This window comes from Camelina sativa, chromosome 2 (assembly GCF_000633955.1).
Source record: "Camelina sativa cultivar DH55 chromosome 2, Cs, whole genome shotgun sequence".
Taxonomy (NCBI): domain Eukaryota; kingdom Viridiplantae; phylum Streptophyta; class Magnoliopsida; order Brassicales; family Brassicaceae; genus Camelina; species Camelina sativa.
Window position 1 is genome coordinate 10,399,898 of NC_025686.1, and position 23,873 is coordinate 10,423,770.

General features: G+C 35.7%; 4 protein-coding genes and 3 long non-coding RNA genes across 8 annotated transcripts; 2 read left to right on the forward strand and 5 right to left on the reverse strand.

Annotated features, from left to right (window-relative positions):
- LOC104721620 lies at positions 1,546 to 2,891 on the forward strand. The gene is made up of 2 exons (XR_757052.2): positions 1,546 to 1,792; positions 2,210 to 2,891. It is a non-coding gene; the product is annotated as an uncharacterized LOC104721620 (long non-coding RNA).
- LOC104721627 lies at positions 3,409 to 5,101 on the reverse strand. Its single transcript, XM_010439660.1, has 3 exons — positions 4,736 to 5,101; positions 4,004 to 4,084; positions 3,409 to 3,907 (listed from the first exon to the last, which is right to left on the reverse strand). Exons 1-3 carry the CDS (start codon positions 4,892 to 4,894, stop codon positions 3,575 to 3,577), a joined length of 573 nt encoding a protein of 190 aa, XP_010437962.1. The 5' UTR covers positions 4,895 to 5,101; the 3' UTR covers positions 3,409 to 3,574.
- LOC104721634 (transcription factor TT8-like) lies at positions 9,611 to 12,561 on the reverse strand. Its single transcript, XM_010439672.2, is given in 9 exon segments — positions 9,611 to 10,333; positions 10,336 to 10,394; positions 10,396 to 10,552; positions 10,642 to 10,894; positions 11,140 to 11,196; positions 11,289 to 11,303; positions 11,528 to 11,624; positions 12,006 to 12,257; positions 12,342 to 12,561. Coding segments are annotated over 9 exon segments (1,536 nt in total). The 5' UTR covers positions 12,479 to 12,561; the 3' UTR covers positions 9,611 to 9,824.
- LOC104721655 (UDP-galactose transporter 2-like) lies at positions 14,666 to 17,066 on the forward strand. Of its 2 annotated transcripts, none has more exons than XM_010439699.2 (6): positions 14,666 to 14,851; positions 15,028 to 15,188; positions 15,292 to 15,476; positions 15,563 to 15,763; positions 15,850 to 16,011; positions 16,290 to 17,066. In XM_010439699.2, the coding sequence occupies exons 2-6, from the start codon at positions 15,059 to 15,061 to the stop codon at positions 16,617 to 16,619; spliced, it is 1,008 nt and encodes a 335-aa protein (XP_010438001.1). In that variant the 5' UTR covers positions 14,666 to 14,851; positions 15,028 to 15,058; the 3' UTR covers positions 16,620 to 17,066. The 2 variants fall into 2 exon arrangements, with proteins under 2 accessions (XP_010438001.1, XP_010437993.1); XM_010439691.2 differs by having other exon boundaries at positions 14,666 to 14,803.
- Positions 16,941 to 18,467, reverse strand: LOC104721644 (40S ribosomal protein S18). Its single transcript, XM_010439682.2, has 4 exons — positions 18,353 to 18,467; positions 17,835 to 17,995; positions 17,321 to 17,509; positions 16,941 to 17,224 (listed from the first exon to the last, which is right to left on the reverse strand). The coding sequence occupies exons 1-4, from the start codon at positions 18,353 to 18,355 to the stop codon at positions 17,119 to 17,121; spliced, it is 459 nt and encodes a 152-aa protein (XP_010437984.1). The 5' UTR covers positions 18,356 to 18,467; the 3' UTR covers positions 16,941 to 17,118.
- Positions 21,645 to 22,270, reverse strand: LOC104721670. The gene is made up of 2 exons (XR_757066.1): positions 22,034 to 22,270; positions 21,645 to 21,914 (listed from the first exon to the last, which is right to left on the reverse strand). It is a non-coding gene; the product is annotated as an uncharacterized LOC104721670 (long non-coding RNA).
- Positions 22,272 to 23,533, reverse strand: LOC104721674. The gene is made up of 3 exons (XR_757070.2): positions 22,732 to 23,533; positions 22,497 to 22,655; positions 22,272 to 22,345 (listed from the first exon to the last, which is right to left on the reverse strand). It is a non-coding gene; the product is annotated as an uncharacterized LOC104721674 (long non-coding RNA).

Sequence of the window (23,873 nt, forward strand, 5' to 3'; positions counted from 1 at the left end):
ACTTGGTCAGAGGAAATCGAAAAAAGACGACGTCAACAAGCAAATCAAAGCAGAAGAATTACTCGATCACAATGGAGAAAACCTCCCAGAGGAATGATTAAAATGCAACTATGATGGAACATACAATCAACAAGGTAATGAAGGACAATCAGCCTGGATTGCAAGAGATGATCAAGGTTTTTTCTTATTAGCAGGGCAAATGAAGAGACCTCCAGTTACTAATGTGTTGGAAGCGGAGCTTCAAAGTCTGATTGCAGCCATGTAACAGATGTGGATACGGGGATATCGACATGTCATATTTGAAGGGGATAATCAACAAGTCAAGGAATTGGCGAATTGCACCACAAAAATTTTTCGAGTGCATAATAGGATAAGAGAAATTCAATATTGGAAGCATAAGTTTCAAGAAGTACATTTTCAATGGACAAGCAGGAATAACAACATGACAGCGGATCGATTGGCAAAAGAATTCATAAACAATAATGTATTTTATGTTCCTCATTATTTTGTTCCTTCTTGTATTGTAAACATCCTCCATGAGGATCACATTATATCTTAATAAAGTTCAAGCTGTTAAAAAAAAATAAGTAAAATTAATAATATTATACTGTTATTATTTAACTTTTTCCAGCAAATTTTATTGTATTAGTTTCCGTTTAAGAAAAAGAAAAAAATTTAGCTGAAGTGTTTTTTTTTTTTTCTCGTTTAGTTATAGAGGAATTGGGCTGTTTAACCCAAAAAAATACTATAATTTAAAAACTAACTATACTAACCATGTATCCACTATATTCTCTATATTTTATGTATTAATGACATGATTTACCCTCTATGATCCAATCTCCAGCCACCACCACCATTCATTCACCACCATTCCTACCACCCTTCTACCACCTCTGACCACCGCTCATCCCACCACCTCCCCCGGACCACCGCCGGACCTCCGCCAGACTACCGCCAGACCACCACCGGACCACCGCCGGACTACCGCCAGACCGCCACCGGACCACCGTCGGCACCACCTCCACCTCTTAATCACTATCCCCTAGGGTTCTTAATATATTATCCCTTAGGGTTTAGTTTTCCCTTAAACCACCACCGCCGACCACCAGCTTCCGGTCGCCACCACCACCGGCCGCCTCCATCTCCGGCCATCGGACCACCGCCAGACCGCCTCCATCTCCGGCGACCATCTCCGGCAAGCATCTCCGGAGAGAATCTCCGGTGACCACCTCCGTCCACCTCCTCCGATCGCCGGCCTCCGGCCACCGTCTCCAACCAAGAGCCACCATGCTCTCCACCACCTGCAAACACTAAAATGGTAATTTTGTTATACCCCATCTTAATCTCCATATTTTTTCAAATATGGTGTTATTTTATACTATGGTTTTTTTGTTTTGGTTATTAGGCAAATTCACCTTTAGTTATAAAACAATTCCGTTTGAAAAAAGAAAAAGACGCACAAGTCCATTTGTCAAAATATCATTGGATATTATATAATATAAATTACCCAAGAAAACAAATTTTAGCCAAATTGATTTCTCTAACCGCTCGCTCTGATGGGATCTCCGATTTCTAGAGCCTGATCGATCCAAATCGGAGACGGTTCTGTTGTTCTTCGCCGTGAGTCTTGTTTCTTCGTAGACGGTGGTGCTTCGCCGATTCGCGCCGCGAGATTCTTGTTTCTTTGACGGCGGTGGTGCTTCGCCGCGAGTCTTGCTTCTTCTAAGACGATTCTGTGTCGTGTAGAGACTCCAGTGTTTCTTCTTCGCCGAGTCTTACTTTTCCAAAGAAGGTGCGTTTTGACTCGCCAGATCTCTCTAATTCGAATCAAAATCTTTCAGAAAGATAGATACTTAACATTTGAAAATGAAATATATTGTGAGATTTTCTGATTTTTATGCAAATTGTTAGAATACTTGTTGAAGATCTTCAGATTAGTTTTTGATTTAGTCGGATGATGCCAAAGCTCTTGTCTCTGATATTTTCCTGTGGAATCGTTTTGAGATTTTGTTCTGAGTCATGAAGGCTTTTTGGTTTTAGGCAAATAGGTTATAGATACTTTGAAGAAGATTCAATGTGTGTGTGTGTTACTTCATTGTTGAAGTTTCTTTAGGTGAAAAGCCTTCTTGAGTCAATAGTATTAGATGGTTTTTATTTTATTAGTTATGAAACTTATTTGGCACTTAGCTTTTGTCTTCGATTTGTATAGTTTCATTTTGAAGATTGAAATAGCAGCAATGGACACTGAGATTCAACAGTTTGTGAGGGTTAATTGTCGGCTATCGGTTCCACGACTGAACCATCTGATCAATCTTATCAATGAATGGTCGAGGGCAAGTCTTCATTACGATAATGAAGTGATTGAGAATCGTGTATATTACTGGGTTCCGGGTTCTGTTGGAGTTGAAGTGGCTGGTGGTGGCGGTGGTGGTGCTGGTGGCTTTGGCGGAAATAATCAACAAGCCTTGTCCAAGGCCTAGATGGGAATGATCATCAAGCTGTCCAAGGTGAAGCTGTTGAAGTTTCGGGTAGTAAAGAAGGTGGAGCTGTTGAAGTTTCAGGTAGTAAAGAAGTTGAAGCTGCTGTAGCTGTTGATGAAGATCATGAAGCTGGACATGACCATCAGAGCAAGAGAAAGCGAATGAGGGAACATCAGAAGGAGAAGAAGAAGAAAGTCTGCACATGATAAGAGGAAGTAGTATTGTAGTTGGGAGTGTAGAAGAATGAAGAATCCATTGAATTCATTTTACCGTATGTAAAAAAAGTCGAGAGGCAGACAAATATGTTCTTGTTTTTTTCATAATTCCATATTCAAAGTAAAGAACATATAGTAGATCTTGATCTAGCTTCAAGGGTCTGTACATTTTACATTTCAATCAAAAATAATGGCATCTAGGTCTTCAGTTAACAATAGAATCCTCTAAATTGGTATTTTAAGCTTCAGCTCAGCAAAAGTGCAGTGCTTTGCATTTCTCATCATTAACATCCAATATGTTACATCGTGTCTTATGTTTTCCTGGTTCTTCTAAGAGGATTCAATTATAGAGGTGAGTATTACTCCAATGGTCCTCTATTCTCACCTCTAAAATAGAATAGAGATTGCTATTTTTTCCTCTATTTATAGAGGAACCCTATTTTTTTTAACAAAGGTTTCCTCTATAAATAGAGGAATCTCTATTTTAGAGGTGAGAATAGAGGACCATTAGAGTAAAACTCACCTCTATTATATAATTCCTCTATTATAGAGGAAAAAATAGGGAAAACCATTGGAGATGGTCTAAGAAGAGTACTTCCTGATTTTTCCTTTATGCTTGTTGGATACGCATAGGTCAAAGTTATGACCACAACCATTTGCTAGTTGGTCATTAGTAGTTTAAAACATGAAAAGTGACAGAGTTAAACAAGTGATAAGAACCAGACACAATGATTTACATGTGACCATTTAGAAACTCTAACCAAAATACCAACAAACCACCTCCAAGATAAGAATCAATTGTTACATTATGAAGAATCAAACTGGTTTTTGTATATAGATCAAACATCATTAAACAAGAGTGTATTATGATCACAGTTCTTATTCTGCATGCATATCCATTGAAGAATCAATAGAACCTGGAGAGTTAGATCCCCTGTTCAGTTCACTGCTTCTGGCTCCGCCAGATGTGTAGCCTCCCTGCGGAATTTGGTAGTTCTGAAGACTACGCCGTATTGGGCTTGAAAGGGCGTTTGAGAAAACCGAGTTCTTGGCCTGGTTCTCGCATTGCTCAGACCGAACCACTGGAGCAGCTAATGGGCAAGAGGTTCCTGAAGAGGCCATGAGCCCAGAATGTGTGATATGCATTGTTGGCTGCGGTGGCGGTGCTCTTGGGGACATTGGGGGCTCCTCTGTGCAGCATTCGAGCTCACTCTGCATTGGGGAAACCAGAAACTCAATCAAGAACAGGAAACAAAATTTGCCAGAATTTCAGATTAGAGTAGATAAATAAATAAGAGTCATATGAACCTGAATATAATTAACTATATCCATAGGTGTCACTCTTGACCCTGCTTCTTGTTGTCTCCATATCCATTGGTACAGTTTTTCCTGAAATAGGGAAGATAAAGGAGGACACTCACGTAAGCGTCTATTGTTCCCAATTTGGAGCGGCCAGAGAGCTCCTTTAGCTTGGGTTAAGGGTGCATATAACTTATATAAAGCACAATGGCTTTGTTAAGGCTGAAAGGAAGCTAAAGAGACTTAGAGAATCCAAAAGAAGAACACAAAGAAGCAATCAAAAACACTGGTTTACAAAATCTGAATCATTCTTGTTTAACGATATAGCTACATAAAACATAACACCTAGAAACCATGGAAACTAGAAAGAAAGATGCATTGACTTCATTGGCAATTGAATGAACACAGAGACACTTCAACAAAACAGAGAAAAAGGACAAATCTTTATGTACTAACACAGGTCCAGAAGAAGAAAAGATGAAATCAAGAATCTTTTCCCCAAGTGTTCCAATTGAACTCAAGAAGTCATAAGAAAATGAACAAGAAACACCAAAAGCAGAACGCAACACATAGGGTTACATCGAACACCAAACAGATTAGGTAGAAATGATGAAATTAACCAATCGAATCAAATTGGATTGTACCCTAATAGATAAAAATCAAAACTTGGAACAGGGGAACACAGTCACACACACAGAGAGAGAAAGAGAGTAAAAGGGGTTAAAAGAATCATCAACATACCAGACCATGGCGTTCACCGGCTTGAAAAGATAGTTTCTGGTGATTCATAGACTGAGTATAAAGCTGAGATAAAGAGTTTGCGGCGGTGCGAAACGAAGCGTAAACAGTCCGATCTACCTCATCGAGGCTCGTCGCTGTAGATTTTCTCTTCTTCCCCATCTCTTTCGAATTGGGTTGTCGCCTATTAATATAAAATTTACACAGCCGCCACGATTCCGTCGGCGATGATGACGGATTCGTCGATTCGTCTCTCTAAAAGACGATCGGAGATTGATTGGATTATGAAAAAGAGGAATTGGGCAAGAGAGAAGATACTTTCTCACTTTATACGAAACGGCGAGAGACTCAAACAAACAAGGTTTGGTTTTTTTTTTTTTTTTTAGATTACTTTTTCTTTGTTTTTGGATTTTTTCTTTTGTTAAAATATCTTTTCATTAAAGTTTATATCAAAAATTTGTTTACCAATTTTGAGTTAATAACAAAAGAAATATATATTTAACAGAGGTGGTAAAAGAAAAAAAAAAAAAAAAAAAAAAAAAAAAAAAAAAAAAANAAAAGGAGTAGAGAGATAGAAGAGGAGAATTTACAAACCTGTAAAATGGTAGATACTAAGACGTTTATAAATCTATACTTAAATATATACTTTTCTGAATAAATGTTATACATATCTTTAAAACCTAGTTTTTTTTTTTTTGTAATACTGACAAAACAAATTTTAAGGAATGTGTTACTAAATGAATATTTTATACGATTGTTTCAAGTCATGTTAAAAAAACCTAAAACAGTTAAAATGGACTTCTCATAATTAATTTGCAAAGATTTTTTTTGAAATATAGCCGTTTTACTATATGAAATTTATTAGACGATCCTGTAAACTAAAATTTTTAGAGTAGATAATGTTTAGGGAGTGCCTTGTTAAATTATCAATTGGATCTGTCTGAATTCTGAAATAATTGGGATGCTAAAAATAGGCTGCCTCTCCAAAGAAGAGATGGTGAAAACTAAAAGAAATTACTACAATTTAGCAAGGTAAAGATTTTTATTGGTTAAAACCTACCCAAAAAAAAAAGAGATTCCTACTAATTATTATAATTAAGCATTATTTTCATATAATGTTTATTGATGATTATCTTTGAAGAACTTCAACTTTTCTTTTTTTTTTTGTCAATCATTGGGTCACAACAGGCCGACCCATTAGTCTAATCCCTACATTCATAGGGAACGGGACTCGATCCCTAGTGTGATGGTGCCTTGTGCATTAAGGACTTACCTTTGGCCACTGCACTAAGGTCACTTCACAACTTCAACCTTATATACAACTTTTCTTATCTAAAAATATATAGCTTTTTTTTTTGTTAAATGAGATCCCTTTAGAAATGAGACCCAAAACTACTATTCCATCAAAAAAAGGGTTCTGCTTCTCCCTCAAATCCTAGATCTACAGCGCCGCCGCCGCCTGCTTCTGTTTGCCTCTCCACCGCCCTAGGCTTTTGATGGCGGTGTGAGAGGGTTTTGCTTTCTTCTTTTGCTTTGTCGTTCTAGTCATAGTAGTAGGTGACCCGCTCTCTTCCTCTCCGGCGTGCTAAGAAGCAGTCCAACTGTTGCGTCGTGACAGTGTGGCAGATGACAAGATCTCCGCTCGCCTTCCTCTCCGGAGACTGGTAGTGGTTCGAAGCTGCTCTGGGCGCCCTTCCTTGCAGTTTCGGGGAGTCAGATCTGAGTTTTGGATCGAGACCTTCCTTCTGTTTCCTCTACCCTTCCACCGGAGATGCTAGCTGTTCGGAGGTTTATGGTCGAGTCGGGTCTTAGAGTCTACCGGTTGATCGGGAGGCTTCAGGGTGTATCGGTGGCCGAGATTTGCGGACACCCACAAAGCCGACGTTTTCTTGAGAGTCTCCTCAACTTCTGGTGTCATTCCAGCTAAGAAGCGAGACAACAAGACAGCTGCGATGTGGCCAATCCGGATATGCACCGTGAGGTGATGATATGCTAATTTGTGCTTCAATCCCTTACCTTGAGACGATTAGCATTCTGGTTTTTTGTGTGATTAGTTTGGAAAAGTTTTAGCTCTTGCTGGTTGTGTCTCGTGTCTCTTGGTCGGGTCAGTCGGATGTATTGTTCGTTTTAGGTTTAGGGCCGGAACAATGAAAGCCGAGAATTCCAACTCTTCTGATGATGCGCCTCTGGGTGTTGATGCTATTGGGACAAATTCTACACGTTGATCATGAGGTTCTATAGCTTGGATTTGCTTTGCTCTTTAGTATTGGATTTGGTCTTCTCTGTGTTAGTATTTGTTTTCGTGTCATTGGGTTAATTTATGTGGTTTAAGAGATGATTTCACTCTGAGTTGTGGTGTGTTATCTATCTCGTTGTGGTTAAAAAATGCAATGTTTCTCGGTTATGTAACGTTGGATCCGCCTAGTGATACAGGGTGATACTAGATCGATCAATTGCATTTCGTCCAAGTCTTTAGAAGGGAATGTTATGTACCTTGATTTGGTTGTATCATTTTGGTTAATGAAAAGTTGATGTTGAGTCAAAAAAAAAAAAAAAGCTACTATTCCATCAAATTCCTTTTGAGAACTGGTCCTTACAGTCATAATGTAAGGCCATCTAAGAGGTTATTTGTCAATTGTCATATGCCAAGATAGTGTATTGACAACAGATGCACTTAAGTGGCATTTGCTGCCCAACTGATGAGCAAACTATGGGCCTGACTGGTTCAAACGCTGCGTTTGCGGTTGCGGGAGATTACGGTAGCGGATGATTGCGGTTTCAAGCGTTATTTAGCGTTTGAATGACTGGTTTAGTGTTTTAAAATGAGTGCATTTGCGGGAGTTTTACGACTGGTTTGACCAGCGGGTGCAATAGCGGTTAAAACATAATAAATGTAAAATATAATTATATAAATATTTAAAAACACCAAAATTTTTATTAAACTTGATTTATAATTAAAATTAGTTAAAAAATACTAAAATAATTATTCAGAAAAACAAATAAATTTCATATTGAAAATACTTATTACTTTATGCATTTGGCTTTTTACCAAATATTTAATTAAGTAATTTGATAAATGACAAAACATATGTTTTAGATCGTAGATCTTTTTTCTTAATCTCACACACTCAATAAGTTATGTGGGGAAGTAGTTGCGTCGGTAGGAATGATCAAACGAGAGTTGAAAAGAGTCGCTGGTGATTTGTTATTATACTTTTCACAAATAATCTTATTTTCTTAAATTTCTAATGAAACGTTATATTTATTTAGATTTTTTTGAACTTACATGCGATGTGCCATTAAATTTACATTAACTTTTGTGGGTTATTATTAATTGAAATCTTATTTTCTTTCAATTGTTTATTTTTTAATATTCTTCATCGTATTCGTACTTCATTTTCTCCCATCCTTAATGAATAAAATAGTTAGGTAAAAAATATATTAAAAAAAGATTTCATTATCATTGATTTGTTTCATGTTTTAAAAAAAAAAAAATTCAACCGCAATCGCCCGCAACCGCAAACGCTTGCTGGAAGCAGCTTTTGGAATTCAGTGGTTTGAAGCGGTTGGAAGCGATTTGGAGCAATTGCGAGCGGTTTGTGTGATTGGTACCAATCGCTAGCAACCGCTACCTCCCACAAACACCAATCAACACCTAAGTTGTCACCTTTTCTCCTCCTATTTTCTGACCTTTTTTTTTTTTTTGGCAAAATCCTCTTATTTTCTGACAGTATCTGTTTTTCTTTAGCCAAATTTCTATGCTTTCATCTTTTTTTTTTTTTTTTTTTTAAATGTAATGTTAAATTATATTCAAAAGAAATAAAACGTTGTTACAACTAGTGCTTCAAGAGTTTGAAAGTTTTTCTAAGTGATGTTTACAAAATATGATAGAGAGTAGGAAGAAAATCTCTCATGATCGAGTGCTCAGCCACAGTAACAAGCCGTTGGCGTAACGACGATCCCCCACCCGCTGAATAGCTATGAATTGATTTCGGATTTGTTGGTCTAAACGCCGCACCAGTTGTCCTGCAGGAAGCGGGTGCTCACCATGTCGTCGTCCATTACGTTCACGCCAGATGGAGTGGACGGCCAGTTGGAAGAGATATCTAGTGAGAAAGCCGTGTAGACGATTCTGCTGAAGTGCTGAGGTTTGATTTAGTATTGTTTGCCAAGTCTCAGAGTACGTATCCTTGAAAACCTCTTTGGCCAGAGCTGCCCAGACCGCGGAAGAGTAACTACAAGAGAAAAAGAGGTGGTCTCTCGTTTCTAAGCAGGTCAAACACAGAGAGCAGCTGCGTGAATCTCCTCTGTTCCATCGAAGCATATTTATCTATGCTTTCATCTTACCTTCAAACTAATTTTTTTCGTAGTTTCTCATTTCTTTACTTCTCCTTGTTTCTTGTTTATCATACTCGGTTTGTTAATCTCTGAGGTTGGTTTAATTTCTCAATTCTCATCAACTTCAAAAACGACATTGGATGATCATCACTAATCACATTAGATATGTGAGTCTTTCTTTCTTATTGATTTAGTTTTTGGTTCAGCTTGCTTGAATTTTAAAACAAAATCGATTTTGAATCTATTTTTAGTTTAAACCGGTATTATTTAATTCTGAAATTAAAACAGGTTTGACCTTGGTTTATCTTGACCCTGACCATCGATTTTGGTCCAAGTAGATAACTTTGGTTAATAAATGAAGTTAACGTTGATTGAATCCGGTTTGATTTCTAAACTCTACGTACAGTTCATATCGAAATCAAATAATTGAATGGGCCAGTCCAATATTAAGCAGCCTTCTTGTCAAATTTGAATTAAAACTGCAAAGAAGCTGATCTATATGCATCCATCCAAAATACGATGTTTTGGTTGCAACTGAAACTGCATCCAAATATTGCATTCATAAGTACTAAATTGGACAAACGAACAACATGACATCTAGTACATTTGCATTTATATGTTGCATCCGTAATCCTACTCGGAACAACCGGGGCCTATATGTAAGTAACTGATCATATTGCAAAATACGTGAGGCTCAAACAAAAATACGTTTAGTTATCCTTATCTAGAGTTGGCATCAACGAAAAGTTAGAATCTATAGATTAGTATTATGTATTATGACTTGGTGGATGGCTCTTTTGACCTCAGCAATGCTTGCTTTCTTCCCTCTTACTTTTGCCCTTATCTCCGCCTCGAAATCACCGTCGTTCACCGCGGTATGAACCGAAGTAGTCTCTATACCAAGGTCATGAAGAACCTGAAGAATGTCAAGCAACAAACCATCTCGGTACTCACATCTCATCTCTAACAAAACATCACTCTCTATGATGGAAACCTCCACCTCCTCCAATGTTTTTCTCTTACTAGTACGTGTCCGCTTATGTTGTTTCTCATGATGAGTAGTCTCAAGCTCATGGACCCTCTTTCGAAGATGATTTACGTACTCGATGGTGTCTCCAAGGATAGATACTTTATCCATCTTTGTCAAAAATGGAACCATTGATCTCAACGTTAGGAATTTCTCGTTCAACTTCTCTCTCCTTCGTCGCTCAGCCACTACGTGGTTCAGGTCTTCCCGCGGTAGACTCTTATCTTTAGTGTTGTAGGAACTCTCAAGATCATGTGTTTGAGCATCCATTGCGACTCCACTCGCTGATGGTCTGACATTCTCAACCCTCCACGTGGAAAAAGATGATTGGACGTAAGAAGATGTGGTAACTGATTCTGAAAGAAGACTCGTGGGATGCGACATGAGAAGTGTTGTTACTGTCTGAGAGTAAATTCCACCTTCCTCCATTAAGTTCATCATGTCCATGTTTGTATCTATATAACATACAAATGACAAGAGTGTTAGATACAGCAAAGAATACAAATATATAAGTAGCTGAACTGCTTAAAGTATATATATATACCTAACGTGTGGGTTGATTCTATATGAAGATCAGAGCGTAGATTTTGATTGGAGACGTCGTCATCATCAGGAGAGCCAAGCCTCATCTCCTCTGACATTGTCATCTCTTCTTCTACTTCTTCTTCTTCTTCTTCTTCAACTTCTTCATGCACTTCGTAGGTGGAGTGTTCAGAAAGAGCAGGCTTTGGGATCGAATTAGAGTAGCCAATGAAGAAACTCTTTATTAGCTCAACAAACTCTACATCTTCTTTTACCTTCACACACAAATATAACAAATTAAATCATGCATCCATGATCCACCAACCTTAACTATCCCTTCCATATTTTAACATCATTATCTCTAGCTAGGCTTTTTAAAACAAAACTTATGCACAATTTTAAGATTATTATTATATATATGTTACCCCATATGTAATTATAATATAGGCTATTTTTACATTTTTTTATATTTCATTAACAAGGGAATAATAAACAGAGAGGTACATAAACACTATTATACCTTCTTCGTTGTGCCAAGTTCCACAACACCATTAAGCATGGGAATGCAAACCACTGTCTGCGTTTTTTCGAATTACAATTTTTCATCAGAATACAAAATAAATGTGTAAATGATACTAAAATGAGTTAAATAATAAAGAAAACTTTAACCTGAATTTTGGCACTCTTAAGTATTATATTGACCGACGTAAAAGGAGCATCCCAAAAACAACAAGAAAAAAAAAATAATTAATTTGAGATAATCTATAAAGGTGTATTATTAGATATATAGGTATAGTCGTATAAAAAGTAGATAGATCAGCGTTAGTGTACACATAACACATAAATAGGTAAATAATAGAAATGCAAATAGTATAGTTGTTGAATGGATAAAAATAAAATTTGTTTACCTTAGCGAGAATAGCCCTAGAAAAACTTTTACTGTCAACCTCATTTGCACCACTTAGCCATACATGCTTCCTCCTCGCATACGCTTTTCCTGGTATCCTACAAAAATTACTACTTCCCACATTTATATTTTTACTACATAGAGGAAAGCATTAAGTATACCCATAACTAACCCATTTTGTTATGCATTTATGTAATATCTGTTCATGCTTCTACTTTAGATAATCAATCACACCAAACAATTAGAATCTCAACGGTCCCAATTATGTTCATCAAAATGGAGTGTGTGTGTGTACGTTTGACGTTTTCATTAACTCACATTCCTTTTCTTATTCAAGTAACTCAACCTCCTCAGTTTCTCTTTAATGTCAACACAACATTTTGTGATCGCATTTAACACACAATACTATTTTTGTCTTCACTTACAGAAGATAAATAGTGACCAAAGTAAGAAACTTGAGTAGAGAGAAAGTTATGTACCCTGAAGGAGGAGAGAAAGAGAAAGAGACACACATTAGATAAAACCATTCAGTCTCCGTCAAATCCTCCGGCGACAGTGCGGTGCATGCTCTCGCTTCCGACGTTGACTCTCCCGCTAAAAGCGTCTGGTAAAGCTCCCTCAGCTGTTGGCTCCTCTCTAGTGCAGCCTCTTCTGCCGTCACCTCCGCTGGTTGAGTTGTCTTTCTCGTCTTTATTGCACCGTTATAGTATCCATTCCCCCACACCAATACCCTAAAAATATTGTTTTGTTACATATTGAAATATACATATTATGGTTATGTTGTGAGAGATGGTGAAATAAATAAGAAAACGAACCGTTGTTGAGGACAAAATTGCCAGAACAGACTATAAGTCCACTCCACAGATTGAACCGCTTCCTTAAGCAGCCCTTGAAGCTCCCTTTTCTCAGCTCCGGCAGATTTCTCTGTCGGAATAATACTTGATCCATCCATCAATTCCCGGAGATGAAAACTTGTGTTAGACCTCTCTCTTTGATAAACAGAGTAAAATATAATAATTTATAACTTTGAAGGGTTGTTAAAATATAAGAAGAAGATATATATATATATATATATATATATATATATATATATATATACTTTCATAAGCTATTTCGATTGATGGTGATTTAAAATGGTATGGGACCACAGATTTTGCAATTATGCATGTATACATGCGATCTTAATGTTTTTGCGACAGTTGACGTAAGTAGAGTTGTGTAATTTAGTTCAATATATTCCATGTATATATATGAATGCATGACCAAAACTTGAAAGATGTATTAAAAATTGACTTTTGAGTTTTCTGACTGGTTGGTTCACCAGACGTTGGATAAGAAAGTAGTATAAAATACAAGTGAAATAATGAAAGGAGATATGTATTTTTGTATATGTGTCGTCCACTAATTGGACAAATCAAAATTGCAGAATGGATATTTATTATTATGTTATTTAAATGTTTTTGTTCAGAAAGGCATAACATATTGTAGTAGATAAAATAGCTAACTGACAAACAATAGAAAACAGACGTTGTTTTGACTTGTGTTACTGCTACAAGAAGCAAATAAATTATATTTCGTCTTTTACCTTTTTTTTTTCTTTTATTATTTAGCAAAATTATGTATGGATAAAAATGTTCAAATTCGAGAATTATTGGAGGAACATTATTATTCTCTTTATAATGATCAAAATAGACCTTAGCAATATGAGGAATGGTAGAATTGTTGACCTGACCGGTAAGTAAAGAATGAAGAAAATGGTTTGGTGTATTAAAGGAGAAGAATGAGATGTTTTACACAATATTTTGAGTTCCTAATTTAAAATTGATGTTAATTTGCTAGCCAAGTAGGTAGCCACTATGGTTTCCAATTAAATAATGTCTTATAAAATCGTATTTTGAAATATAGATAAGATAATTATAGATAGAAACTGATACGTACACATGTGAGTACGACATACAGTCGGGTAATCGTATGGATATGAGGAGTGTAGACCTGGTTAATTAGACAAACCCGACATTGAATGTTTCTTGGCTTGTTTTGTCAACAAAAATAAATGTTAATTGCTTGGATTTTGCTTCTGTGCTCTGTTTATTACCTTTTTTTTCTACTTCTGAATTAGTCTTTCCCAGAAATTATGTATCTCTGACGGCCACGTGAAGTGATATATTGTTGCTTCTGTATTATTATTTTTTTTTTAAACGTGTGTTGTTAACTTATTTCTTACTGAAAATGATGATTCAAATAGCAAGAAAAAAAAACAATATGCTTTAGTATAGAAATGAGAGATTCACAAAAAAAGATGATTTAGTACATAAACGAGAGATTGGTCACAAATGTTACCTAGCTAAAACCCAAGTTCTTCTATTCCTCAAGTGACAAGTCGTACCAATTATAACAATCTGAATTTTATATACTGTGTTCTTTGAAACTGACATTAGCCGAAAGTATTTTAGCAAGCATTTTTTGTTGGAATACAATATTTGCAACTATATCAAACTTGGAAGACCCGGGTTTATGATGAGAGTGAACTATTTTGAAAAGTGGACCACATAGTTGAAGAAAAATAATGGATCATTGTAGAGATATTAACCAAAAGTTCACTTTCGGCCGTCTACTGTGTTTTGCTTAATATTTATTATATAAAGACCAGGTCCAAACCGGTTGGTAGAACTTGTGAACCCATGATGTGGTACGGTTCAGGATCCACTGCAAAAGTCATCCCGTAGCAACCCGTAAGTAACTACTAGTCACCTATATATGCATGATACTGCCTAGCGGAGAAGCAGCGCCATGCGTATTTCACTCACAAGCTAGTGGAAGTTACTTGATCATCCGGGTGTGGTGCCTCCTCAAGGCAACCACGAGAACCACTTTTCACTCTATCTATCTTCATAGTTCATATACATAGCTTCATTACACCTCTTAGACCATCATCTAGTTATATTCGATTGTTTCTTCCCTCTAAATAACATATATTTTTGGTTAAACGAAAACTTCACTGAAATTCTCAGTTAACCAAAATAAAATTTAACATTTTGCCAATCGGTACAAGATCTATAACCAAAATCTCGGTTCGGTTCTTAAGTCTATTGTATTTTGTGGGATAAACAAAAAAAAAAATAAACAGAGGAAGAAAGCAAATCAAAACAAGAGTCTTACGTCACTCTCTTAAGATCAGTCACCACCAATCCAATTCAAAAAACTTTCACCTCCGAGTCTGTTTAGCCGGCAACAGAGAGTCTCTTTCTTCACCGTCGTGTCTTCTTCCTCTCCAGAGGTACTTCCTTGCCGGGTTTTATCAAATTAATCAATTCAAATCACCAAGGTTATCTTCTCCGATCTGTCCCCGACGATCACTTGTTTTTTTCTATTTTTCATCTTGATCCGAGTTGAGCAGAACTAAGCAGTCTTTTTTTCATGATTTACGAGATCATCGAAATGGCACAGTTTTCGAATTTATGGCATTAAGAATATTTTTAATTCGATTTTGGTTCTGTGTAGAATGTGAGATTGAAGAAGGTGAAGTTAAACAATGGCTCCAGTGAAAAAAGCTGATAAGAAAGCAACACTAGATGCTGCTGCTTGGATCTTCAATGTTGTTACTTCTGTTGGTATCATCATTGTTAATAAAGCTTTAATGGCTACTTATGGTTTTAGCTTTGGTAATTTATTTCTACAATACCCTCTTTATGATCTCATTCATTGTATATCCAAAGCTTGCTCTTTTTCACTAATCATGTGTGTACATTTTGATTTTCAATGCAGCAACAACTTTAACTGGTTTACATTTCGCCACTACGACGTTGATGACACTTGTTTTAAGATGTTTAGGATATATTCAGCCTTCCCATCTTCCATTTTCAGAGCTTCTTAAGTTTATTCTCTTTGCAAATTTTTCCATTGTTGGCATGAATGTTAGTCTTATGTGGAACTCTGTTGGGTTTTATCAGGTAAGTTGTGTTCGCAAAACCTATGCTTGACGATTCGATGTTGTTGATTTTTTAATGGTGTTATCTCTTCTCTTTTGGTTTGTCAGATTGCAAAGCTCAGTATGATTCCTGTGTCATGCTTGTTGGAAGTAGTATTTGATAAGATTCGTTACTCGAGAGATACAAAACTTAGCATAGGACTTGTTCTTGTTGGTGTTGGTGTTTGCACTGTTACTGATGTTAGTGTTAACACCAAAGGTTTCGTTGCTGCTTTTGTTGCTGTTTGGAGTACTGCTTTGCAACAATACGTAAGCTCTTTGATATTTTATTACATAGCTTTCAACTTTAGACTAAGATTTTGACACGAAATTTCTCTCTTCTTTTTCTATTGCAGTATGTACATTATCTACAGCGAAAGTACTCGCTTAGCTCATTCAACCTACTGGGTCATACTGCTCCAGCCCAGGCTGCAACGTTGTTGATAGTCGGTCCATTTCTCGACTATTGGTTGACAGACAAACGAGTTGACATGTACGATTACAACTTTGTCTCTGTGGTAAGTGCTTGAAAACACTCATATCATACTAAAAAATTATTTCTTTAGTCCTCTTTGAAAATATATTCTCAGTTGCTCATGTGACGTCGTATGACCAATTATGTCCAATACTTGAAGTCATAGTGAGACTGGTAAGGTGACTATAGCCTTATTTCGGTTATGACCCTTAATCAAATGAGTCTAAAATTGCTTTTGTGATAGTATTTCAGTTGGCCTCTTTTTATCTATAGTATGAATTGTTCTTTTGTACATAAAATAACTTGGTCATGATTCTGCAGATGTTTATAACCCTCTCGTGCACAATAGCGATTGGGACAAACCTAAGCCAGTTCATCTGCATCGGGAGATTCACAGCGGTGTCGTTCCAAGTCCTGGGCCATATGAAGACAATCTTGGTGCTGGTAATGGGCTTCTTCTTCTTTGACAGAGATGGTCTAAACCTGCATGTCATTCTTGGCATGATTATTGCAGTATTAGGAATGATCTGGTACGGTAATGCCTCGTCCAAACCAGGCGGCAAGGAGAGGAAGAACTATTCTCTTCCAACAACCCGACAACAGAAACATGGTGCAGCTTCGGATTCTGATGAACTCCAAAGTAAAGTTTAGCCAGTAGTAAAATGATCAGTAAGGTCAGTTTCACACACGTAGCTTTTATATCTCTCAGTTTGAGTTATTCTTTCGTAGCTGAATTATGTAATCCTGTAGAGCTCCTCATTTTTTTGCCTGGGTACACCAATTTACCACATTTCTTTCATACGATGTACCAACTGACTCTGTCGTGAGATAAACTTTATATAAGATTGATGTATGTTAATCTTCTGATATTTGTAAATACCGAAGTACATAATAGAATTGTTTTCTTTCGATTTTAAGACCTTGAGAATCCGCTTAGTCATGTCTTGCTGTCACAAAAGACAATACAAAGAGTAAGCTGGAAAATGTAAACAAATACTATTCATGGCACTGGAGTATCAAGGATAAAAACAGAAGAATGTGATCACAAAAAAAGCCCAAAATACGTCACACAAGAAGGTCCTAGTACGAAAAAAAAAAGAGGTCCTTTATGAAGCATCCAAAACAGTAATAAGTAGCAACACTAGCTCGCTTAACGCTTCTTTGACACACCAACTGTCTTTCCTCTGCGACCAGTAGTCTTGGTGTGTTGTCCTCTAACACGGAGACCCCAGTAATGCCTCAGACCACGGTGGTTTCTGTCAATTTGTCAAAACCATGGAAGAATCATTATCACCATGTTTATTACAACAAATTGAACAAGGATCAGAATCATCTCTTAGTTTTCTATTTACCTGATCTTCTTGAGACGTTCAAGATCATCCCTAAGCTTCATGTCCAATGCATTGGAGACGACTTGGGAATACTTGCCATCTTTGTAATCCTTCTGCCTGTTCAAAAACCAGTCTGGTATCTTGAACTGACGTGGGTTAGCAACAATGTTCATGAGCGTATCAATCTCGGCAGCAGATAACTCACCAGCCCTGTCAAAATATACATCAAATCAGACAACCATCTCCACAAATTAGCCCAAAAAAACACGATTTGCATTGCAGACTAAACAACAAAATGCTCCCAAAACCTAGAAAGCATAAATCTTTTAGATCAACCAAAAGAACTATACTAAACCTCCCAACAAGCTTTGCTATTCTAATTACTACTTTCCCATATAAGAGAGAGAACTTGAAACTGTACTCATATAAACATTAATCTCCAATCACAACAAAGATATGATCTAGACCTACAAGAATCTATATTAAGATGTCCGAATCCATATTCAGTACCGCAAGCTAAAGAAAAGGGTCAAACCTTTTGTTCATGTCGACATCAGCCTTCTTGCAGACAATGTTGGCCAATCGCCTCCCAATACCTTTGATAGAGGTAAGGGCAAACATAATCTTTTGCTTACCATCAACATTGGTGTTCAACACACGAAGAATGTGCTGAAACTCCTCATTTGCAACCAGAGACTACACAAACATAACACAATCCAATTAACCCATCAGCAAATTTCACATAAACTAACTTTCAAGAACATAAAAAACTCCAAATTTCAAGAAATTAACACAACCTAAGATTGACTAAGCTCCTCTATACATCACAAAGAAAAAAAAACACGAACTTTGTAAATCAGATAGAAAGATAACATAGGAACTCTAGATTCCAGAAACTAACACAACCTAACACCTGTTCAATAAGTGGATTCGAACAAACTAGACGAATCTAAAAGCCAGATTTTTTTTTATGGCAGATCGATGGAATCGAGATTGTGGTTGGTAAAGAACATTTCGGAAGAGGAAAATGAGAAACTTGAAAACCCTAATTACCATTTTGATTAGCAGAGATGAGGTTAGTGAGAAGAAGAAGCCGTCTTCAAGGAGTAAACGAACGATCTCTAGGGAGAGTGAAGAACACAAAAGAGGTCTGCTAGGGTTTTCCCAATGATTTATATATGTGATACATTCGTAGGGTTATCATAATCCTCAAATATTCAAAGACCATTGTACCCTTCATTATAAAATATTTATAAAAAAATGTTGTTAACAGTAAATTATTTATTACTCTTTGTTAGTTTTTGAATTATTTTTTACTTGTTAAAAGCGTTTTTTTTAATAGAACAGTAATGAAAATAACCCAATATGAGAATTATTAGCCAGAGAAGCGTGCCACTGCCATGTAGAGACTGCTAATCTAGAGAAATTAGAAATGAGGATTTCCACATCATCCCAGCTGTGACTAAATTCTTTGCTTGTGATTTGTATGTGGAGACATCAAATCGAACACAGTTCAAAAAATTATTTTCCAAATCTTGACTGGCCTCTATACTATTACTACTCATTCTTTTTTTTTTAAATCATAGAAGAAAAATGTTCCTCTTCAAAGAAACAGATTTCCTCTTCAAAGAAACAGATAAAAAAAAAATTATATTTATAAAAAGAAAAAATTCATGCACAAATCTATAGTTTAAAAAAAATGGTTATGTTAAACTTATGTATGTTCAGTGGCGGACCCACGTTATAGATGGTGGTGGCAAGTGCCACCAGTAACTTTGGAATATAAAAAAAAATTTACACTAAACAAAGTTATTTAAGTGGCAAAGTGGTTTAGATTTGCATTAAAAACCCTTGAGGTAAGGTGTTCGAATCCCTTGTACGACGAACTGCCCTCACTAATATTTTATGCTGGTTCCGCCCCTGCGTATGTTCAAACTCATCTTCATAAGTTGATATTATTTGAACTTCATAGTAAATATCCAATATTTAAAAACTACATCCCCAACTAGTATTTTAAACAACTCGTTTACATCCAAGATCAAGTTCAAAATCATCTTCGTCTGTTTCATGATTATATCATTAGTGTTTAAATAAATAAGTCATATCAAATACAAGTATAAATAGTCTTTCTATCTTCTTATTTTGTACATAGAGAACATTCTAATAGAGGGCAGAAGATATAGCATAGCACAATATTAATTCTCGACTGATTGAAAGCTAAAGGTAAAAAAAAAACACATACACACTACTATATAGCATGGGCAATATTTTTAATGATTTGATGTGTTTGGTTTTGTTTATGTATATATATGTTCTATAGAAGTTTGGATTATGGCAAATTTCCAAGAGAACAGTGGATCACGTCGCGGAGGTCATACTCATATATATATATATATATGGAGAAAAATGATGCCAATTTATACATTTACAAATTTTTAGTACTAATTTTTTACCTATACTCAAATAAAATTCAAACTTTATATCCAATCAAAAAAATAGTGATGATTTCAAAGACAACAACAACAAATATGAGTCCGCATGTTTAATGAGGTGGCATCGTATATCAAATCCTGAAAATTTGTTTTTAAAAAATGTAAGACCATAGATTCGAGCTTGGTCCAAAAAGTTTTAAACAATGCTATAATCATTTGATCCCACAGCTTTATTCGAAATATTGCAGAACTTTGATGATTATAACTATGTCCAACCGCGAGAATCTCCCTCCTCTTTGTCTTCCTTTCTTTCTTCGCATCGTCAATGGCTGCTCCGCCGTAGTTCCTTCGGGAAAATGGATATTTCCGACCTGTACAAACTCTCAGTGCTAATTTCTACTTATACTCAAATAAAATTTAAATTTATACACAATCAAAAAAATAAGTGCTGATTTCAAAGTCAACAACAACAAATATTAGTCAAAATCTGACTCAGATGATACATGTTTAATGATCCTGTAATTTTGGCTCCTCTTCGTCTTCCTTTCTCTCTTGGCATCATCAATGGCTGCTCCGCCGTAGTTCCTTCTCCATCTAAATCCGCCTCCGTCGGCCCAGTCGCTGATTGTTTTTGTTCATCGTGGTTTCCCAAAATTTGTTATTTTTTTTACTTTTTGATTTTTTTTTGTGAAATTTTTTGGAGATTTGCTGTTCCTCTTCGATCATCATCATCATCACTATGGTTTCTGTTTTCCAGTAAAAAGATAGGAATGAGGATGCCAAAATTATCGAAACTAGAGAGGTTAGGAAAAACTGATATGTTCGTCGTCTACATACTCCTCATCACTTTCGAAATAATTTATTAACAACGGAGTTACTCTACATGCTCCTCATCATTTAACGAAGGCGGATCTGGATGGAGAAGGAACCATGGCAGAGTAGCCACCGACCATGCCAAGAAAGAAAAGCTGAGGAGGGAGAAGGAGGATGGGGGGAGATCGGTGGATATAGTTATAAACATCAAAATTCGTCAATAATTTGAATAAGGTTGTGGAATCAAATGGTAAAAACTATGTCTAAAACCCTGATGGACTAGGGTTTGAATCTAGGGTCTTACATTTTTTTTAATACAAAATTACAATATTAAAATGACGTCGTTTTGATATATGATGCCACTTTATTAAACATGTGTTATCTAAGTCAGCTCTTGACTAATATTTGTTGTTGTTGATTTTGAAATCAGCAATAATTTTTTGATTAAATATAAAATTTGAATTTTATTAAGTATAGGTGAAAATTGGCACCGAGAATTTATATATTATAAATTGACACTTTTAACATCGTACAGGTTAAGTAACTTGGTTATAATGTACACTGGTTACCCTAATTTCGTATTACTAGGTTAAGTAACTTCTTTCGGATGACAGTCTCTTTCTAAAGTGATTGGCTAACTTATGTTTTTTGGAAATAAGTAAAGCAATTTTTTTCTAGCTCGCCACTACATCAAAGACATATTAAATTGAATGTAATGCAATGTTTACACATAAGAGAAGATTAAAAAGATCGAAGTTATTATTTTTTTGTTCACAAACACAAAAGATTGAAGATATTTTCGACTAGTTACAAGAAAACTTTTGGAAATTTTTTAAAACCTTATTCCGTCTTCACTCAAATTATGTTAATAAACTGAAAGTATCATTCTAGGCCTTTAGTCTCGGCGTCCTTAACTTTACCCCCAAACCTAGAAATAAAAAAGAGGTGCATATTTTCTATACAGATTATTTCATTCCTAAGGGCATTGCCATCAAAGAATTTAAACAAAGTATCTTAAAACATATCTTATTCTTAATTTTGAAAAAAAAATGAAATTAAGAACTTTCTAAGAAACTTTAATATATCATGGGTCCATTGAAGATTGTTAAATTTGGGGGTTCTTAAAAAGAAATACTCAAATTCAATGTTTACCAAAGAAACCCAAAAACAAAAAGTTTATAATAGTGTCAAAATTTATGTGATTCAATCTCAAAATCACTAAACAATGTGTAGAGATACAGAGCAAATGACCAAAACCATTGCAATGAACCAAACCATGCATCAGATGTGAACAAAGCTTCAAGCTTTTTGTCGTCAACGGGCGTTCCACTCATCACTAGTTCAGCAACAAACCCAATGTTCCTCACAGCCTGTAGCTCAAGCAAATAACCAACATCAATTTAGAATACTCTGCAGTCTGCTCGATGGTATGAAAAACTGCAAAAATGGAATTCACATATTAAAACAATGACGGTTAAGAGTCTTTTACCTGCAACACATTCTTGGCTTTGTTGTTGTAGAGAGACGAAAGAACCACATCTGCGAGGTTAGAGATGATTGTACCTATGCACCAACAGGAATAACAACAACAGACAACCAATCATTAATATCTGCCATCAAAAGATACCATCAAAACATTAATATTTGCCATCAAAAGATATCCAAACAATATGAATGCTGAATATAATAAAAGCAAGAACACAACCAATATAGAAATAAAAACCTGCATCAGATTCTTCCCCCTAGACCCTGGTCCAGTCCACGAGTAACATCTTATATGTGAAATCGAAATCATATCAACCTAGGAAAGGAAACAACAAACTAAGAGTTAACTACCAAGAAAATTTTCAACAGTCTAACTACAATCCTCTCGATTACAAAAACGAGTGATCAAAAACAAGACACAAAAAGCAAGTCTCATAGAAGAGAAGAGAAGAGAGAAAGAAGCGTACAGGAAGACGATCCCAGAGGAGAGTTGCATCGTTAGGGTGAAGATGATAGTAAGAAGTTCCAAAAGCAACAGAAGCAACACCAACGTTGTCCTAAGTCTGAATCAAATCTGAAGAGGCAGAAGTCTATCTTCTTTTCAATATTCCAAATCGAAGATTCGACTTCAATAACAGAAAAATAAATAAATAGGAAGAATCAAAACAACAAACACTAGTATAAGGAGTAATCGAAACTAACCTCATTGCAGAAATCACCTATCCCAGAAACAGAGAGAATGGTGAGGAAATTAGAAGCGATGATGCGAGAGAGACGAGAGAATAAAAAAAAACTTTTTCTTTTTCTTTTTTTACTCCGACCAGTCACAAATTGACACACACAGGTTTCTAAAGAAATCTAAAACATCTAATCTAAGAATCGATGCTTAGTAAAATTAAACTTTTTGCATTATATTTATTCTGTTTTATTATTAACAAACTGGTAAGATACTTGTTAAATCTTTTGATGGGTTTGCCCTAACCGAGGCCATCCTACTATAAAACTATAGTCTATTTGATAAATAAATAAAAAGTATGTGATCAGCTTTACAAGTTTGACGGAATATATTCTGTATATTTTTATGGACGAGAATGATAACAAAAGGTAATGGAAAGATTACGAAACAAAAATACTTAAGAGGATATAATAGTTAAGCTTCCACAAAAAGAAAAGAAAAGAAAAGATAAATGGTTGAAGGAGAAGTGGAGGATCAAATTTTGTTGAACAAAAGGCAAAAACATTTCGAATTGTTTAAAGAAGAGAGATAAGACTCATTAAGGGGAATCTTGGCTCTCAACCAGACGTTACTTCTTAATATCAACTCCATTTCTTCAACTCTTCTGAATTGATTCTCACATCACGTAGAGTCACAAGTAATCATTTATAGAAAGAAGAAAAGAATATAATTTTAAACAAAAATGAGTAGTTAACTTACAAAAGATTTTACTGACCATTGCTCTTTAACTACAATTTCAAAGCTCAAAGCATCATTTTTTTTTTTTTCATTTCAACAAATCACGTTTGAAAATTTAGTAATATATGTTTCGTTTCTCGTATTTGGCACCACGTTTTTCTACTTGATATATATATCATAAAATATATATTAAAAAATAGAGCTAAATTATATATATATATATATATATATATTTTGGTCAAACAGAGCTAAATTATATAATAGGAAAAACTCTCAAGTCTCAACGTTAGAGCTTCTCCAACGGTGGATTTAGCAAAGGTTTTTATTACAGATTGTGATTAAAAATAAATCAGAACTAATAAAAAAGATAAGAGTTGCCTCTTATTTAACAAGCTTAAGAGTTGCCTCTTAACAAATACGTGTCAGCATA

Excerpts from the sequence above, each read along its gene's own strand:
- LOC104721644 (XM_010439682.2), bottom strand. Across the intron at positions 17,510-17,834 it reads GATGTCGACATGAACAAAAG|GGCTGGTGAGTTATCTGCTG; the intron begins GTTTGACCCTTT and ends ATATTTTGACAG. Across the intron at positions 17,225-17,320 it reads GAACGTCTCAAGAAGATCAG|AAACCACCGTGGTCTGAGGC; the intron begins GTAAATAGAAAA and ends ACAAATTGACAG.
- LOC104721655 (XM_010439699.2), top strand. The coding sequence starts at position 15,059 with ATGGCTCCAGTGAAAAAAGCTGATAAGAAAGCAACACTAGATGCTGCT. Across the intron at positions 15,477-15,562 it reads ACTCTGTTGGGTTTTATCAG|ATTGCAAAGCTCAGTATGAT; the intron begins GTAAGTTGTGTT and ends TTGGTTTGTCAG. Across the intron at positions 15,764-15,849 it reads GTACTGCTTTGCAACAATAC|TATGTACATTATCTACAGCG; the intron begins GTAAGCTCTTTG and ends TTTCTATTGCAG.
- LOC104721627 (XM_010439660.1), bottom strand. The coding sequence starts at position 4,894 with ATGGGGAAGAAGAGAAAATCTACAGCGACGAGCCTCGATGAGGTAGAT. Across the intron at positions 4,085-4,735 it reads CCGGTGAACGCCATGGTCTG|GAAAAACTGTACCAATGGAT; the intron begins GTATGTTGATGA and ends TCCCTATTTCAG. Across the intron at positions 3,908-4,003 it reads ATATAGTTAATTATATTCAG|AGTGAGCTCGAATGCTGCAC; the intron begins GTTCATATGACT and ends TCCCCAATGCAG.